General features: G+C 40.4%; 1 protein-coding gene across 1 annotated transcript in view; it reads right to left on the bottom strand.

The window, feature by feature from the left end:
- The window catches only part of LOC308614072 (uncharacterized protein), a gene marked incomplete at its 3' end in the record, with an annotated part of 185,838 nt that overhangs the window by 147,465 nt on the left and 18,084 nt on the right, over window positions 1–20,289 (bottom strand). The window contains exon 2 of the mRNA XM_081228281.1: window positions 11,786–12,745. Coding sequence (XP_081084407.1) covers window positions 11,786–12,730 — 945 coding nt within the window. The 5' untranslated portion in view covers window positions 12,731–12,745. The remainder of the gene's footprint in view (window positions 1–11,785; window positions 12,746–20,289) is intronic.

Raw genomic sequence — 20,289 nt, 5'->3', positions numbered from 1 at the left:
TGCTTATTTTATCAAAGATAAGGTGACCATATGTGCATGGGTTTATCTCTGGGCTTTCTATCCTGTTCCATTGATCTATATTTCTGTTTTTGTGCCCCCTACCATACTGTCTTGATTACTGTAGCTTTGTAGTATAGTCTAAAGTCCAGGAGTCTCATTCCTCCTGCTCCGTTTTCTTTCTCAAGATTGCTTTGGCTATTCAGGGTCTTTTATGTTTCCATAAAACTTGTGAAATTTTTTGTTCTAGTTCTGTGAAAAATGCCAGTGGTAGTTTGATAGGGATTGCATTGAATCTGTAGATTGCTTTGGGTAGTATAGTCATTTTCACAATGTTGATTATTCCAATCCAAGAACATGGTATATCTCTCCACCTGTTTGTATCATCTTTAATTTTTTTCATCAGTGTCATAGTTTTCTGCACACAGGTCTTTTGTCTCCTTAGGTAGGTTTATATCTAGGTATTTTATTCTTATTGTTGCAATGGTAAATGGGAGTGTTTCCTTAATTTCTCTTTCAGATTTTTCATCATTACTGTATAGGAATGCAAGAGATTTCTGTGCATTAACTTTGTATCCTCCTACTTAACCAAATTCATCGATTGCCTCTAGTAGTTGTCTGGTAGCACCTTTAGGATTCTCCATGAAGAGTATCATGTCTTCTGCAAACAGTGACATCTTTACTTCTTCTTTTCCAATTTCGATTCCTTATATTACTTTTTCTCTGATTGCTATGGCTAAAACTTCCAAAATTATGTTGAATAGTAGTGGTTAGAGTGGACAACCTTGTCTTGTTCTTGATCTTAGAGGAAATGGTTTCAGTTTTTCACCACTGAGAACAATGTTGGCTGTGGGTTTGTCATATATTGCCTTTATTATGTTGAGGTAAGTTCCCTCTGTGCCTACTTTCTGGAAGATTTTTATCATAAATGGGTGTTGAATTTTGTCAAAAGCTTTTTCTGCATCTATTGAGATGATCATATGGTTTTTCTCCTTCGGTTTGCTAATATGGTTTATCACATTGATTGATTTGCATATACTGAAGAATCCTTGCATTCCTGGGATAAACCCCACTTGATCATGGTGTATGATCCTTTTAATGTGCTGTTGGATTCTGTTTGCTAGTATTTTGTTGAGGATTTTTGCATCTACGTTCATCAGTGATATTGGCCTGTAGTTTTCTTTCTTTGTGACACCTTTGTCTGGTATTGGTATCAGGGTGATGGTGGCCTCATAGAATGAGCTTGGGACTGTTCTTCCCTCTGCTGTATTTTGGAAGAGCTTGAGCAGGATAGGTATTAGCTGTTCTCTAAATGTTTGATAGAATTTGCCCATGAAGCCGTCTGGTCCTGGGCTTTTGTTTGTTGGAAGATTTTTAATCACAGCTGCAATTTCAGTGCTTGTGATTGGTCTGTTTATATTTTCTATTTCTTCCTGGTTCAGTCTTGGAAGGTTGTGTTTTTCTAAGAATTCGTCCATTTCTTCCAGGTTGTCTATTTTATTGGTATAGAGTTGCTTGTAGTAATCTCTCATGATCCTTTGTATTTCTGCAGTGTCAGTTGTTACTTCTCCTTGTTCATTTCTAATTCTATTGATTTGAGTCTTCTCCCTTTTTTTCTTGTGTGTCTGGCTAATGGTTTATCAATTTTGTTTATCTTCTCAAAGAAGCAGCTTTTAGTTTTACTGGTCTTTGCTATTGTTTCCTTCATTTCTTTTTCCTTTACTTCTGATCTGATCTTTATGATTTCTTTCCTTCTGCTAACTTTGGGGGTTTTTTGATCTTATTTCTCTACCTGCTTTAGGTGTAACATTAGGTTGTTTATTTGAGATGTTTCCTATTTCTTGAGGTAGGATTGTATTGCTATAAGCTTCCCTCTTAGAACTGCTTCTGCGGCATCCCATAGGTTTTGGGTCATCGTGTTTTCATTGTCATTTGTTTCTAGGTATTTTTTGATTTCCTCTTTGATTTCTTCAGTGATCTCTTGGTTATTTAATAGTGTATTGTTTAGCCCCCCTCTGTTTGTATTTCTTACAGATTTTTTCCTGTAATTGATATCTAGTCTTATAGTGTTTTTGTCGGAAAAGATAAGCTGATACAATTTCAATTTTCTTTTATCTACCAAGGTTTGATTTGTGACTCAAAATATGATCTATCCTGGAGAATGTTCCATGAGCACTTGAGAAGAAAGTGTATTCTGTTGTTTTTGGATGGAATGTCCTATAAATATCAATTAAGTCCATCTTGTTTAATGTATCATTTAGAGCTTGTGTTTCCTTATTTATTTTCATTTTGGTTGATCTGTCCATTGGTGAATGTGGGATGTTAAAGTCCCCTACTATTATTGTGTTACTGTTGATTTCCCCTTTTATGGATGTTAGCATTTGCCTTATGTATTGAGGTGCTCCTATGTTGGGTGCATAAATATTTACTACTATTATATCTTCTTCTTGGATTGATCCCTTGAGCATTATGTAGTGTCCTTCTTTGTCTCTTGTAATAGTCTGTATTTTAAAGTCTATTTTGTCTGATATGGGAATTGCTACTCCAGCTTTCTTTTGATTTCTATTTGCATGAAATATCTCTTTCCATCCCTTCACTTTCAGTCTGTATGTGTCCCTAGGTCTGAAGTGGGTTTCTTATACACAGGATAAGAAAAAATGGTTTTGTATCCATTCAGCCAGTCTGTGTCTTTTGGTTGGAGCATTTAATCCATTTACATTTATGGTAGTTACCAATATGTATGTGCCTATTTGCATTTTCTTAATTGTTTTGGGTTTGTTATTGGAGGTCTTTTCCTTGTCTTGTGTTTCCTGCCTAGAGAAGTTCCTTTAGCATTTGTTGTAAAACTGGTTTGGTGGTGCTGAATTCTCTTAGCTTTTGCTTGTCTTAAAGGTTTTGATTTCTCTGTCGAATCTGAATGAGATCCTTGCTGGGTAGAGTAATCTTGGTTGTAGGTTTTTCCCTTTCATCACTTAAAATAAATATGTCCTGCCAATCCCTTCTGGCTTGGAGAGCTTCTGCTGAAAGATCAGCTGTTAACCTTATGGGGATTCCCTTGTATGTTACTTGTTTTTTTTTTTTTTTTTTTTTTTTTTTTTTTTTTTTTGCTGTACATGGGCTTCTCACTGTTGTGGCCTCTCCCATTGCGGAGCACAGGCTCCGGACATGCAGGCTCAGTGGCCATGGCTCACAGGCCCAGCCGCTCCATGGCATGTGGGATCGTCCCTGACCGGGGCATGAACCCGTGTCCCCTGCATCAGCAGGCTGACTCTCAACCACTGCGCCACCAGGGAAGCCCCTCCCTTGCTGTTTTTAATATTTTTCTTTGTATTTAATTTTTGATAGTTTGATTAATATGTGTCTTGGCGTGTTTCTCGTTGGATTTATCCTGTATCAGACTCTCTGCGTTTCCTGGACTTGATTATTTCCTTTCCCATATTAGGGAAGTTTTCTGCTATAATCTCTTCAAATATTTTCTCAGTCCCTTTCTTTTTCTCTTCTTCTTTTGAGACCCCTATGATTTGAATGTTGGGGCATTTAATGTTGTCCCAGAGGTCTCTGAGACTGTCTTCAATTCTTTTCATTCTTTTTTCTTTAATCTGCTCTGCGGTAGTTATTTCCACTATTTTATCTTCCAGGTCACTTATCTGTTCTTCTGCCTCAGTTTTTCTGCTATTGATTCCTTCTAGAGAATCTTTCATTTCATTTATTGTGTTGTTCATCATTTTTTGTTTGCTCTTTAGTTCTTCTAGGTCCTTGTTAAACATTTCTTGTATTTTCTCCATTGTATTTATAAGATTTTGGATCATCTTTACCTATCATTACTCTGAATTCTTTTTCAGGTAGATTGCCTATTTCCTCTTCATTTGTTTGGTCTGGTGGGATTTTACCTTGCTCCTCCATCTGCTGTGTGTTTCTCTGTCTTCTCATTTTGCTTAACTTACTGTGTTTGGGGTCTCCTTTTTGCAGGCTGCAGGTTCGTAGTTCCCTTTGTTTTTGGTGTCTGCCCCCGGTGGCTAAGGTTGGTTCAGTGGGTTGTGTAGGCTTCCTGGTGAAGGGGACTGGTGCCTGTGTTCTGGTGGATGAGGCTGGATCTTGTCTTTCTGGTGGGCAGGACCACATCCAGTAATGTAATTTGGGGCGTCTGTGAGCTTATTATGATTTTAGGCAGCCTCTCTGCTAATGGGTGGGGTTGTGTTCCTGTCTTGCTAGTTGTTTGGCCTAGGGTTTCCAGCACTGTAGCTTGCTGGTCTTTGAGTGGAGGTGGGTCTTAGTGTTGAGATGGAGATCTCTGGGAGAGCTTTCGCCGTTTGATATTACGTGGAGCCAGGCAGTCTCTGGTGGACCAATGTCCTGAACTCGGCTCTCCCACCTCAGAGGCACAGGCCTGATACCTGGCCGGAGCACCAAGACCCTGTCAGCCACACGGGTTTTGGGAAGTCTGAGCAACCAAACCATAAAACAAATCCACCAATGACAACAAGCGCTAGAAATCATACTGAAAAAAAAAAAATGGACCGACAGAACCCTAGGACAAATGGTAAAAGCAAAGCTATACAGACAAAATCACACAGAAAAGCACAGACATAACACTCACAAAAAGGAGAAAAAGGAAATATATATATATATATATATATATACACATTATATATATATAAAAGAAAGAGCATAACCAAATCAATAAACAAATCCACCAATGATAATAAGCTCTAAGTACTAAACTAAGAGAAACATAAAACCAAAAACGAATTAGACGCAGAAAGCAAACCCCAAGTCTACAGTTGCTCCCAAAGTCCACTGCCTCAATTTTGGGATGATTCGTTGTCTATTCAGGTATTCCACAGATGCAGGGTACATCATTTCTTGTGGAGGTTTAATCTGCTGCTCCTGAGGCTGCACAGAGAAATTTCTCTTTCTCTTCTTTGTTCACACAGCTCCTGAGGTTCAGCTTTGGATTTGGGCCCCCTCTGTTTGTAGGTCGCCTGAGGGCATCTGTTCCCCACCCAGACAGGATGGTGTTAAAGTAGCAGCTGATTAGGGGGCTCTGGCTCACTCAGGCTGGGGGGAGGGAGGGGTATGGATGCGGGGCGAGCCTGTGGCGGCAGAGGCCAATGTGACGTTGCACCAGCCTGAGGTGTGCCGTGTGTTGTCACGGGTAAGTTGTCCCTGGATCATGGGACCCTGGCAGTGGCGGGCTGCACAGGCTCCCGGGAGGGGAGGTATAGATAGTGACCTGTGCTTGCACACAGGATTCTTGGTGGCTGCAGCAGCAGTGTTAGCATTTCGTGCCTGTCTCTGGTGTTTGTGCTGATAGGTCCTTCTTCTAGGTCCTTGTTAAACATTTCTTGTATTTTCTCCATTGTATTTCTAAGATTTTGGATCATCTTTACCTATCATTACTCTGAATTCTTTTTCAAGTAGATTGCCTATTTCCTCTTCATTTGTTTGGTCTGGTGGGTTTTTTCCTTTCATGTCTGTCTCTGGAGCTTGTTTAGGTGGTGCTCTGAATCCCCTCTCCTCACGCACCCCAAAACAATGGTCTCTTGCCCCTTAGGCAGTTTCAGACTTTTTCTGGAACTCCCTCCCGGCTAGCTGTGGTGCACTAGCCCCCTTCAGGCTGTGTGCACGCAGCCAGCCCCAGTCCTCTCCCTGGGATCTGACCTCCAAAGCCAGAGCCTCAGCTCCCAACCCCCATCCGTCCCAGCAGGTGAGCAGAGAAGCCTCTCAGGCTGGTGAGTGCTGGTTGGCACCGATCCTTTGTGTGGGAATCTCTCTGCTTTGCCCTACGCACCCCTGTTGCTGCACTCTCCTCCATGGCTCCAAAGCTTCCCTCCCCCGCCACCCCCCATCTCCGCCCTTGAAGGGGTTTCCTAGTGTGTGGAAACTTTTCCTCCTTCACAGCTCCCTCCCAGAGGTGCAGGTCCCATCCCTATTCTTTTGTCTCTGTTTTTTCTTTTTTGCCCTACCCAGGTACGTGGGGAGTTTCTTGCCTTTTGGGAAGTCTGAGGTCTTCTGCCAGCATTCAGTAGGTGTTCTGTAGGAGTTGTTCCACATGTAGATGTATTTCTGATGTGTTTGTGGGGAGGAAGGTGATCTCCACGTCTTACTCCTCTGCCATCTTGAAGGTCTCCCCCGATGTCAATGCTTTTAAACTTACTGACGTTCATTTTTATGGACCAGATATGGTCTTAGTATACGTCACATGGACAGTGACAAAAATGTGCCTTCTGCTGCTGTTAGATGCAGTGTTCTGAAAATGTAGATTCGATCCTGATGTTTGATGGTATTGTTGAGTTCTATATTCTTGGGAAATTTCTGTCTACTTTTCTATCGATTGTTGAAAGAACGGTGTTGACATCTTCAACTATGACTGTAGATTCATCTATTTCAGTTTTTACTTCACATATTTTTTCAGCTCTGTTGTTTGGTTCATACAAATTTAGGATTGCTTTATCTTCTTAATGGATTGAAACTTTTATCATATTATAATGCCCACTGTGTCTCTAGTAATTTTCTTTGTTCTGAAGTCTACTTTAACTGAAGTTAATATAGCCCCTCCTATTTTCTTTTGAATAAGGTGTGCCTAATGTTTTTTTCATGCTTTATTTTAAACCTGCCTATATCATTATACTGGAAGTATGTTTCTTGTAAACAATATATAGTTGGGTTATATATAGAATCCACTTGCCAATCTCTGCTTTCAATCAGTATATGTAGACCATTTACCTTTAATGTAGCTATCGATATATTTGAGTTTGAAACTGCTACTTTATTTCTTGTTTTCTTTTTATTCTCTGCTTTTTGCTTATGTTTATTTTACCTGCCTTCCTGTGGGTTACTTAAAATTTTTTAATTCTATTTTGATTTATCTATAATGTTTTTTGAGTGAATCTCTTTATATAGCTTTTTTGGTCACTGCTCCAGATTGTACATTATATATACATAACTTATTACACTCTACTGGAATTGTTATTTTCCAATTAGAGTGAACTATAGAAACCATATTCCCTTTATATCTATTTACCTTCCCCTATTTATAATCGTCTTAAATATTTCCTCTACATACATTTAGAATCACATCAAACAGCATTATAATTTTAGCATCAACCATCAAATACATTTGAAAAGCTCAGGAGGAGAAGGAATGTCTATTGTATTTAGCCATAGTTTTTGCCTATTATATTCTTTCTTTCTTCCTGGTGTTTGTTCCAAGTCCTTTCTTCTAATCATTCCTTTCTGTTTAGAGAACTTCCTTTAGTCATCCTTTTAGGGTAAGACTGCAAGTGACAAATTCTCTTAGCTTTCCTTCATCTGAGAATGTCTTGATTTTCCCTACATTCTTGAAGGATAATTTCCCTAGATACAAATTTTGGGTGGACAGTGCTTTTCTTTCAGCATTTGAAAATGCTGTGCCAATCCTTCTGGCCTCCATGGTTTCCAATGAGAAATCCTGTCATTCAAGTTGTTTTTCCCTATACATAACACATTGTTTCTCTCTCATTGCTTTCAAAGACTTTTTCTTTTTCTTTAGTTTTCAAAAGTTTGACTATTACATGTTTTGGTGTGGATTCCTTTGGGTTTCTTTGGTTTGGGCTTTTGTCATTTTCCAGGACTTTGATGGCATGAAGGTTAGATCTTCTGTTATAGTCCCACAAGTCCCTGAAGCTCTATTTTTTTTTCCCCAGTCTATTGTCTCTCTGTTGTTCAGATTGAGAAAACTGTATTGTTCCATCCTTGTGTTCACTGATTCTTTCCACCGTCTCCCCTCCGTTCAGTTTTTGAGCCATCCATTGAGTTTTATTTCAATTACTGTATTTTTTAGTTCTAAAATTTTTCTTTGATTCTCTTTATATGTTCTGTTTCTTTACTGAGACTTTCTATTTCTCTGCTAAGACTTTCTCTTTTTCTCATTGTTCCAACTGTGCTCATTATTATTGCTCATTGGGGCTTTTTTTTTTTTGAGGGCCTCTTTAAAATCTTTGTCAGATAATTCTAACATCTCAGTCATCTCAATGTTGGTATTAATTGTCTTTTTTTCTTCCAAGTCTAAATGTTCTCAGTTCTTGGTATGACAAGTGATTTTCTATTGAAACCTGGACATTTGGGGTATTATGAGAGTCTGGATCTTATTTAAACATTCCTCTGAAACTGCTCTAGTAGGGGCAGTAGGAGGAGGGCCAAGGCTGCCTCATTACTGCCAGGTAGGGATAGTGGTCCATATTCCCAGCTTGGTCTCCACTGGCACCAGAGGTAAGGGGCTCCCTGCTATTGCTGGGCAGGAGTAGGAGTTCTGGCCCCCACTAGGCCTCTACTGATACCATCCTTGTGGGGAGGGACAGAAGTCTCTCATTACCGTTCCCTACAAGGCGTCCAGTGACACTACGGGTGTGGGGTGGGTGGGGGGTGGGTAGGGTAGCCTCTTTACCGCCGGGCAGTGTTGAAAGTCTTGACTCTCCACTAACACCACATCATTAGGGAAGGAGTTGGGGTACCTTGTTTCAGCCTGGTAAGAGTGAAAGTTTAGGCTCCCCCCTCAGCCCCGGCTGGCAGGGGTGAGGATAGGGCCATAGGTTTTTCTGTGGTGTTTGACTAAAGTAGCACAGTTATTGTCTAAAAGTTTCATCTTGCTAGGCTGCCCCTTTCTTGATCCTTAGCTAAAGACAGCAGGCTTTTGCTGGGGCTTTTTCTGTCTGCACCCATTGGCATTCTTAGGTTGCCAGCTTCTTTAGCTCCAAATCTGGCAGACATGAGACCAAAAGAAAACCTGAGAACTCATCAGGTTATGTGATTCCTTGGATCCCAAAGTCCCTAGCCGGTTTGCTTCTCTCCACCTTTTGGAGTCTTCTCATGTTTGTTTTATAAATAACATCTAAGGTTTGTACTTAGTTGTACTTAGCAGGAAGAAGAGGGAAAAGTACATCTATTTCATCTTCCCTAAAGTTAAAGGCAGGCATAAGTTTTATGATAAAACATCTGCTTGTGAGCTATACATTATTTGTTTATAAAAGACCTTGGGACATGAATTCCCTCTTAGCTGGGTCATGTTAAGCCATTTTTCTTTTGAGCTATATGGCCAAAAACAACTACACATGACAGAAGCCAGGATGGGCTGATTCCTTCATCCTCAATTAGTATCTGGAAGGTAGTCTCTGAACTTCAGTCTCATATAATTAGAATGTATTTTGTGAGTGATAGTATTGAACTCCTCAGTAAAACAAACATAGGCCCTTATAACATTTCTATCCCTCCTGCTATAGTGTATGCAAACTGTTTAAGACAGTAGTTCCTAACTAGATGGGAGGTTAAAAGGGGAGCGATTTTGCCCTTCTCCCCAGAGTCTCATTCAGCAACATCTAGAGATATTCCAATTGTTATGACTTGGTGGTGGGGAGGGTGACGAGAGGATCATACTACTGGCATCTACTGGGTAGAGGCCAGGGATAATTCTAAACATCCTACAATTACAGGACAGCCACCCACAACGAAGGATTATTCAAACAAAAAGTTAAGTGCCAAGGTTGAGAAACCCTGGTTTAGATGTTTGACCTACATTTGACAGCTGAGTTTAATCTTTAGATATTCTGTGCACCTTTTGGCCTATGTAATTGTTTGTGGAACTCTGAATGCTAGGTCTGAAAGGGCTCTGCCCAAACTCTAAACAGAGACAGCACACCCTGCCAGGACTGTCTTATCCTTTGGCTTTCCCTCCAGGGACTGGCTCCAAATTAAGATGTCTAAAGTAAAGAACCATATTCCTTGCTTATCATGGGGAGAACATTGTTTATATAAACTCCAAATGTTTAAAACAAGTGTCCTTATTGTAATCTTAAGAATTTTTAAAATCATAATTTAGATACCACTTTTACACTTGCATTCTCATTGCTTTCTCTTACCTACCCAGCCACAGTCATTTCGACAAATTCCCCATTGTTCTCTTCTCACCCTAATAAAACTTCTGAAACCAAAATAATGCACAGCTCCATCTTCTGGAATTGTTGGGTGGGGGGCAGGCAGAGGCAAAGTTTTAAAAGCAAGAACAAAATCTAGCTACACAAAAAAATCAATACAATGGAAGGCAGGATGGGGCTGAGGCATTTGAAACTGGCCAAGTCTTACAATGCGGGGCTAGTTAGTGACCCTGGCTTCTGACCCTAATCCTTCAGGCCACTCTCCTACATAAAACAATTCAGGTAACTGAAGCACCAGAAAAGGATACACAAGAGAAATGGAATACCAGAAAGAACAGAATTCACTGTCCCAGGGCCCATTCGTCACTGATACACTCCCTTCTTATATTCTATTCTATTTGAACCCTTCAAAATGTACTTTCTCTATGGGGCCTTGCTCTAAAAGTGTAACTTTCCCCAACTGTACAGGACCTCGAGCCAGCTTCTAATATAGGCCCCTCTTCATGTCACATGCCTTGACTATGTCACAGAGTTCTTCTCACAGGGGCAGGCAATGAGGCTTTGTTCTCTCCATTGAGGCTCTCCAGTGTGCATCCCTGATTCATTTTCTGTTAGGCCCACAGAAAACTTAATTAGAAATACCCATTTGGAAACGGCCTGAGCAGTCACACTGATCTTGTTCAGTAACCGTATCGAGGTATGGGTCTTAACTGAAAACATTTGTCCCATTCTGCCGACAAACATTAGGTCAAAGACGACACTGGGGACTCTTGTCCTTACACGTTTTTGTTTCCCTAATGGGCTTTAGGATCACATTCCTTAAATCACAGCCAAGAGTATATTCTGGGCTGAAACTATTTTAAAGACATAATGTGGCAGCAGTATTCTGTGTACTAACAAGAGGTTTGGAGCTGCAGCCAAGAACAGTAATAGAATCTTCTTCCCCCCTAAGTGCCATTCTCATTACCATTCTCAAAAAAAAAAAAAAAGTTCTCTCTCTCTCTCTCTCTGTCCTTTCCTCCTTCCCTTCTTCCCTCCTTCTCTCCCTCTCTCTCTTTCTGTGTGGGACTCAGATTCCCCTGCTATTATTTTTACTTTGAAGGTCCCTGTCAAGGCAAAGTCTATATAATGAACAAAATATCTTAAACTATGACCCTATCTAGCTTTGCTCCCTGCTGGGGGCACATCACAATCAACAAATAGCCAGCCCTGGCATGGTTCCAGTCTACTCTCTGGGGTGTGACCAGCTGGGATGGAATCCCAGCTCTGCTCTGCCTTAGTTGCAGGACTGTGAGCCAATCCTCTTAACCTCACTAAAGCCAGGAAGCCTCTTATGTAAAATGGGGCTCTTATGGGTACCCACCTGATGGGGTTGCCATTGGGACAAATAATCACTTATAGTCTCTATAATTGGGAAGACCTAGAAAGTAAATTTTTAAAAGGTATTTTAAGAGAACGGTTTTCACTGAAAATAGTACAGAACTCTTATAAATTCAACTTATTAGTAATATACTGACCTTCTTAAGATATAGATTCACTGTTAATAATAATAAACTGTACAGAAAAAGACTCTTTCATATAAAACATCTGCTAAATCAATACTAAATAATCACAAAGACTGAAAGGAAAGGTTACCAGTGATGCATTAATCAGGTCAAAAAACTAATGTTCTTTGTACCAGTTTTTGAAATATACTCTCAATTATTTTCACTTTTTAAAGAGGATATACTCCCTCGATGGAAAATTCAAAATTCAAAGAACCTGAATAACACCCCAGCGTTTTGTCTAGCTTATAACACACCACATGCACTGATTTTATGTTTGTATCCTTAAGTTACATTTACCCAGGTGAAATACTACTCTTATTTTGGGTCACCTACTTCCATTTTAATGTCGTAGTTCTGGCTGAGGACGCTCTGGATGAGCTCTTTGATGCTCTGGTCGGAGGCCAGCTGGGTGTCGGACTGAAGCGAGGCGATGATCTCGATGGACGTCGGGACCGCTCGCATGGACTGCGGGGCCTGCGGGGCGGCCTCCCGCGCGTCGCTCGGCGGATTGCTCTCGCGGTCGGTTTTGAAAACCGACACGGGGGCTTCCTGCGACTCGCCGCGCGAGCCCTCGCGCAGGAAGCGGGTGTGAATCCTCACTTTCCTCCGCCGGCCGACCGCCTCCGAGTCTCCCTCGTCTCCGGACAGGGAGCCTCCCTTCCTCTCTCTGGCCTTGCGGGCCTCCGCGAGCCGAGCCGGCTCCTGGCTCACGTCGCGGCCCCCGGCCGGGTCGAGGACCGGCTTGGAGCCCGCGGGCCGTGGGTTCCTGGCGCCCTGGTGCGCCCGGGCCTTCCCCCTGGGCGCAGGTGGCGGCATCAGGACCACGGGTCTGGACGTGCCCGCCCTGGAGGCGATGACCGGCGGCTTCTTCTGGGGCCGGTGCCAGAGGAACGCGGAGCTCCGCAAGTAGAAGTCATGGGGGCAGAAGGGCCGGGTCCTCCCGGGAGCGGCCGCCTCGCTCGGGCCCGGGGGCCGCGCTGCGCCTCGGGGCGCTGGCTGCGGGAGGGCCGCAGCGAGGGGCGCACGGTCTTTGGCCCGAGGGGAGCCTGATGGCTTTTGGGGTCTGGCGCGGGAAACGCTCCACTTCCCCCCATGCCGGGCCGGGCCGGGGACCTGGAGGCCGAAAACAGGGACTTCACCCACAGCCGGCTTGGAGGCCAACTTCTCCTTGAATTGGAGAAATTCCTTTTTAGTCTCCTTGCGAACCTTCTCAAGTTCTTTAAAGATGTACGATTCTTCTTTGTATTTCAGTCCAAAGTGCTTAGAAATCGTGGACATCTGGACTAATTTGTCCTGTGAAATAACAATAAATATTATAATATATACATGAAAACTACTGATAAACAAAATTCCAGCTCAAAAAAGCTTCTCATGGTAGAGCGCTCACTGTGCTTGCTGAAGCACGATGGGTAGTATTCGTTTATATCATTTTAAGTCCAACTATTGGTCTTTTCACAGGAATAATGAAAAACCTTTAAATCAGTAACATTTTCACAGTGAGAGTTTCCGAAACCCCTACTGGGTTTACTTTAATGTTTCTTTAGACTATAATGTAGTGCCCCAATTCCAGGCAAGAGAGACCACACTCCACATAGGCATAGAAAATCTAAAGTAACACTGCCAAGAAGAGAGAACAGAGGTCAAATGTGGCCTGGATCCTACCTGCAAACATGTTTTTCAATTGCTCAGGGTTTTTCAAAAATATTAATTCATAGCCAACAATTTTAAATTGAGAGATTTTCATATAAAAATGCAGATTTGCAGTTTCTCTGGGGGAAAAAAAAAGAAGGCCCTGGCAATTCAAGAGCCAAATCCCTAGTCTTGTGGCAGGGTAGCAATTTCCCTTTACTTCTCCAGCTGGCCCCGGGTGTCTCCATTTCTTACCCAGCCCACTTGCCTCAATGTTTGACAAGAAATAAAGCAGAGTGTATGAAGGGAGAGAGGTGATCAGCCTCAAGGTAGGCTGCAGTGAGATCAGGAGGCCTTGAATGCCAAGTGTTTGTACTTTTTCTGTGGGCTACTGGAAACCATTCAAAATCTTTTAACAGAAAAGTGGCTTGATAGGTTCTGGGGCTTGGGGGATACTAATGTTAAGTGGGAGAAAGAATAGAGAGAGGGCAAGTATGAGTCTGCAAGGCCTAAGGCCTGGGGTTTGGTAACAGAGCCGAGTGAAAATACTATATAAGGTAAAACTGATAGGATCTGGCCAATGACTAGGAATAAATAAAATAGCAACTTTGAATCGCTTTGATGAAGTCTTGGTCATAACCAAGTACATAAGAAAGCTGTTGCTAGTCACTGAACTTTACGCTTAAAACTGTTAAGATGGTAAATTTTATGTTTATGTATATTATCACAATATAAAAGAAAAACTTAGGCTATTCAGCAGAGCCAGCTATCTATGATTACAAGTGAATTTTGAGATCTTTAAAGCTCTGGGATCAATACCAAAAGCCAGGATAACAAGAAATACAAGTAGAGAATGGCTAATGACAGAGTCTTCCGACACTCACAGGTGGGAGGTGGGAGGAGCTAGAGCAATCACAGAGTTGGGAAAATGAGAAGAGACTTCCATAGAACCCAAGGAGAGAAGAGTGTCAAGGAATAAGGGTAAAACAATGAAAATAAAAGCGAAAGTAATGAATTAGAAAAACTAATTTACTTATTTCTTAGAAAACCCAAGGCCAAGGTTCTTTGAAAATAAAATAAAATAATAAAGCAGAAATACCTCTGGAATATCATCATTATTTGCAAATGTGATTATCTACCTAGAAAACATAAGCACTAAAAGAACTGTTTAGAATTATAATAGAGGTCTGCAAGGCATTTAAGTTTTTTAAATTAATACAAAAAAAACCCCAATAACTTCCTTTACACCAAAAGCATAATGGTAAAATTCCATGTATAATTTTTTTAAAGGAGTAAATATCTAGGAGTAAACATAACAAGAAATGTGCTGAAACTGCATGAATAAATTTTTTAATTTTACTGAAGGACATAGAAGAAAGACTCTACTAAATAGGCAGTTAATGTTCCTTGGTAAGAAGACCAAATATTTTAATTTTATCAGGTCTTCCCAAAATACTGTACTGGTTTAATGCCATCATAATCAAAACTGAAAAATGATATTTTGAAATTTGAAAAGTAATTCTGGATTCATTTGAAATAATAAACAGGGTAGATTAGCCAAAATTTTGAAAAAGAGAAATGAGGGAGCCCTTGTCCAGCAAGATAATTAAAACTCATATGGATATAAGAATTAAAATTGAAACACTGCCGATAGAATCCACATGTAAACTGAATGAGCAAAAGAATTAAGAATAATATGGGTTATATTATAATAACAGCATTAAATTGGTGATAAAAGAAGAATTAATCAATAGATTGTGCTGAGGCAATTGGTTGACTATGATAGGGGTAGGGGTGGGTGGTGAGGGGGATTACTGCACTTTATGCCAAAATACAATGGGTTAAAACAAATATGGAAAGAAATATTTTCTTATGTTCCTTTGCATTTCTTTGCTTATCACCTGTCCACATTTCTTGGTTGAATTTCTTTTATATCACCTCATAAGAGAGTTATTTTTACAATTAGATTTCTTCGTTTATCATGTAGTGAGAGCAATATGAAGAAAACATCCTATTTAGCCTCTAAATAAAGTCATATTGCTTTTAATCACTAAAATAGCCATTTTTGGTTCTCCAATTCAAGACCCTGCTATATGACAGAGCTCTCATCTGGGAATCAATAGGCTTTCTTTCTCCACCCAGCTCCACCAGTGACTAGACCTTGGACAATTTAATACTATCCATAACAAGATTTCTTATTAAAAAGTGAAAATAATCATCTGTTGCCTCTTTTCCAAGCCGTAGAATATGAACATCAGAAATGACTTCTAGGGCTTCCCTGGTGGCGCAGTGGTTAAAAATCCGCCTGCCAATGCAGGGGACATGGGTTCAAGCCGTGGTCCGGGAAGATCCCACATGCTGCAGAGCAACTAAGCCCGTGAGCCACAACTACTGAGCCTGCGCTCTAGAGCCCACGAGCCACAACTACTGAGCCCGCATGCCGCAACTACTGAAGCCTGTGCGCCTAGAGCCCGTGCTCCGCAACGAGAGAAGCCACCGCAGTGAGAAGCCCGCGCACCACAATGAAGAGTAGCCCCCGCTCACTGAAGTGAGAGAAAGCCTGCGCGCAGCGACAAAGACCCAATGAAGCCAAAAATAAATACATAAAAAAAAAAAAAACGAAATGACTTCTAAAGCCCTTAAGGAAGTTTCCTTATTTAAAAAATGCTGTAAAATCCACCTCATAGTGTTTTGGCTGTTTATTGTTTGCACAGGTGGTAATATGCTCATACTGACACCATCTGCATTTCTTCCTACAAAAGACTGAAAGGTAGTAACTGGAACAGAGTACAGACCAGAAACACATTAGTACCTGATGGGAATCTGATTTGACTCTCTCAACTGCACTTCCCTTTTGTTTCTTACTTCCGCTTTGTATTCCTTTCCAACTTCTCTCAGGCCCTTGGTTTGCGATTGAAGTTTAACAAGTAGGTCATTGTTTAACATTTCTCAGTACACTCCCTTGAGTTCTTCATAGGAAAGTTGTTCTTTATATGTAAAGATGAACCAATAGGAAATGGAACTTCTATTGTGTTTTCAAGGTAGGTGGTATCCCATTGTTAAACGGGCCAATCCATCAAAGCCAGTGCCTTTATCACCCCCAGCCACACCTTAACACTACAAAATGTATAAAATGATTTTTAAACATCCAATCTCATGGGAAAATAACATGCTCTCTTTTTTTGCTAGCAATTTATTAAAAGAAAGAGACTAGTTCTGGTTTGGAGATACTCAAGGAAAAATAATGTAGCTGTCCCAAAAGGAGGAAGTACTAATCTACATACTAATCTACATACATACATGTGCTAATCTACATCTACATACAGTACTAATCTACATACAGGGTCACACCTGCTGCTCACAATCTAGGTTGACTGTTTACCCTGCACTTTGAAATGGGACAGAATGTGCTTGAAATCTTTGCAACCTGAGCAGTAATTTCACTCTCCTCTTCCTTCCCAACTATTGGAACTCTCTGCCTTTTCCTTCCTCCTCCACCAGAGGTTCAATGCCTGAGCAGTGAGGTAGTCAGAAAGGCCAAGAGCCAGCCTTCTCTCCTCTCCCGCCAAGTCTGGTCAGACATAAAAAGGAAGCTCTCAGCCCAAAACAGCTAAAGGTCCAGGGAGGGCTACCTGTGTGAATTCTCTAGACTCTGAGACAGGTTGCTCTCTGGTTCTTGCAGGTGTGGTTTTTCCTCCTGTTAGAACAGAAGATCCAGAACTCTGCTCTAGACTCTAACTAAAGGAGAAATAAATAAAGCAGACTACCAGATGACTTGGTTCCAAGTCACATGAACACCTCACACAGGGCCTAGCCCATCAGAGTATTGCATTGGGAACTGAGCCAAAGCCCCAGCTGGTTATACGAATTAGTTGTCCTTGACCTCTTCCTATATATAGTCACCTATATACAGGCACTTTGGTGGGAAGAGTGACCCATTAAGGACAAGATTTAGGTTTTCTTGAGTCCATAGCCAGATATCTCAATTCACTTCCTAAATTTCACACCAACATCAACTCCCAACACACAGCACCAGAGTTCCAGAAGAAATGTCCATAGACAGCCTATCTCATCTAGTAAAATCTTCAGCATTGCAAGGAAGATAAAAATATTCTGAAAACCATATTTGTTTTTGTAACATCAATGGTAGAAACGAGATCTGTTTGCACACTGATTATAATTTATGAAAAAGTCTAAAAGGAAATATACAAATATTTTAATGATTTTGCTAAGACACAGGATAACAGCAATTTCTTCTATTATCCCACACTTTCTATAATACGTGTTTTGCTGTCTTTAATCCTAATAATATCAATAATAGTAATTAACACATATTGTGCTGGTTTAAAAGTGATATAGAAAATAGAGAGAACCTGGGCTTCCCTGGTGGCACAGTGGTTAAGAATTCGCCTGCCAATGCAGGGGACACGAGTTCAAGCCATGGTCCAGGAAGATCCCACATGCCACAGAGCAACTAAGTTGGTGCCACAACTACTGAGCCTGTGCTCTAGAGCCTGAGAGCCACAACTACTGAGCCATGTGCCACAACTACTGAAGCCCATGTGCCTAGAGCCCGTGCTCCACAACAAAAGAAGCCACCGCAATGAGAAGCCCACGCAGCTCAACAAAGAGTAGTCCCCACTCTCCACAACTAGAGAAAAGCCCACGCACTGCAACAAAGACCCAAAGCAGCCAAAAATAAAAATAAACAAATAAATAAATTTAAAAAACAAACAAAAAAATAAAATAAAATAGAGAAAAGATGTTTTTAAGCTCAGAAAAGATTTTTTTCTTAACTATTCAGAAGCCCACAGAAATTTCAATGACTATAAAAACATAACTTAACTCTTTATAACCAGTAACTAGAGTATGTCCATACCCTGTGAATACATATAGATACATACAAAATACATGCATACATAAATATCTAATAGGTAATAGAACAGCAAAATGCTCTCCCTGCCTTTTTCTTCTCCCCACGTTTTATCTTTCCTTCTTGGACTTCCTTCATCTAATTGCTTAAATAGCCAAAACAGGAAGATGAAAGGAGAGGTTTTTTTCTTAATTATTATCATCATGCTTTTGACATGATAAATGTTGCATGTTCTCAATTTCAAAAGCACTTTGTTGGAGTTTCACATCTACATCTTACAGACCAATACCACATTAACAATAATTTATAAGCTCCAGACAAAATATAAAGAACAACTACCTGAGGATTCTTAGAAGTAAACAAAAGCAGGCAGGTTGTGGAGAACAGTTAAAACTTATAGAAACACTGACCTGAAGGTGAGTTTCCAGGCTTATTGTGGCTTTTCCCTAAATGCCTTCCATACTGAAGGATGGCATAATGCAGGTGGCAAAGACTTTGATAGAAAGCTCTTCCTCATTCTGGCCAGAAGAATTAGAGAAAAGAGCCCAGGCAACAACCACCACTGAGGAGTGAGAGAGAAATCCCAAAGGAGAGAGAACCAGAGAAGTTAATCCCCCAATTCTGTGCTTAAACCCCACACAAGTCTAGACTGACCTCTGAACATTACACATATGGGACAAACTCAAAGCTCAATAATAGTACCTAACACTTATATTGTGCTGGTTAAAAATGATATAGAAAATAGAGGCAAAGGCTTAAAGAGCTGAACTGAGATTTAGCTGAACTTAACCTCCAACCACAGGGAACAAGATGGAGCTTACAGCGAGTCTAACCTGGTAAACTGCCTGCTAAATGAAAAAAGTAAACATTCTTCAGAGGGATATAACAGAACCCAGAGTTTACACAGTCAAACATTCACAATGTCCAGGGTATAATAAAAAAATACTTGGCATAAAGAGATTCAGGAAAATATGACCCAATGTCAAGAGCAAAGATTAACAGATGCCAGTCCAAAGATGACCCAGATGTTGAAATTATTAAACAAGGGCTTTAAGGCAGCTCATAGCTTAACTATGCTCAATGAAGTAAAGGAAAATACGTTAAAGAAGAATAAAAAGAAAAAAATCTTAGCAGAGAAATAAATAGAAATTTTATATCTGAAAAAATATAATATTGTCAATAAAAATTTTACTAATGGAGTGGAGATGTCAGAGAAAAGAGTCAGTAAACTGGAAGATAAATTAACAGAAAGTATCCAATATTTAAAAGAGAGAAAAAAAAGTTTTAAGGAAAAAAAAAGTCCTCAGAGCCTTGTGAAAAAATATCAAAAGCTCTAACATATGGATTATCATTATTCCAAAAGGAGAGGGCAGAATGGAGTGGAAAGAATATTTGAAGAAATGATGTCTGAGAATATTCCAAATTTGGAGAAATACATAAATTTATAGATTCAAGAAGCTTGGAATAAAGAAGATTTTATTCCAAGCTGGATAAAGAAAATCCATGTAAGCTGCTGGAAACCAAAAACAAAGATAAAATACTGAAGGAAACAGAAAAACAACAATTAATTATAGGGAAATAATTCAAATGACCATGGACTTCCCACAAAACATCCCTGAGACCAAAGGACAGTGAAACAAGGTTTGTAACATGCTAAAAGACAAAAAAACTGCCAACCCAGAATTAGATATCTAGCAAGCATATTATTTAAAAAAGGAAAGCAGGGGCTTCCCTGGTGGCGCAGTGGTTAAGAATCTGCCTGCCAATGCAGGGGACATGGGTTCGAGCCCTGGCCCAGGCAGATCCCACATGCCACGGAGCAACTAAGCCACAACTACTGAAGCCCGCGCGCCGTGCTCTGCAATAAGGGAAGCCACTGCAATGAGAAGCCCGTGCACTGCAACGAAGACCCAATGCAGCCAAAAATAAATTTATTTTTTAAAAAATGAAAGTAAAATGAAGACACATTCAGATACAGGAAAACTAAGAGAATTACTCACCAGCAGATTAAAACTACAAGAAATGTTAAAGAAAGTTTTTCAGGTTGAAGGGAAATTAAAGGAGTGGAAAATCAAATTTTTCAGGAATGAATGAAGAAGATCAGAAATGGCAAATATCTGGGTACATTTAAAAAACCATCTTTTATCATGTTTTTTAAAATTGTATGAACATTGTCTCATGGGGTGTTTGCATACATATGACAACATTGTCTCATGTGATGTTTGTATACATAGATGTAATGCATATGACAACTAAAGAGACTGGGAGGGGGTGGGTAAGGGAACTATGGTTGTTAATATTTCTGCATTTTATGTGAACTAGATCAATATTAACT

Source organism: Mesoplodon bidens (assembly GCF_964165515.1).
Source record: "Mesoplodon bidens genome assembly, chromosome: 3".
Taxonomy (NCBI): Eukaryota; Metazoa; Chordata; class Mammalia; order Artiodactyla; family Ziphiidae; genus Mesoplodon; species Mesoplodon bidens.
This window is presented reverse-complemented; position numbering and strand designations above follow the sequence as displayed.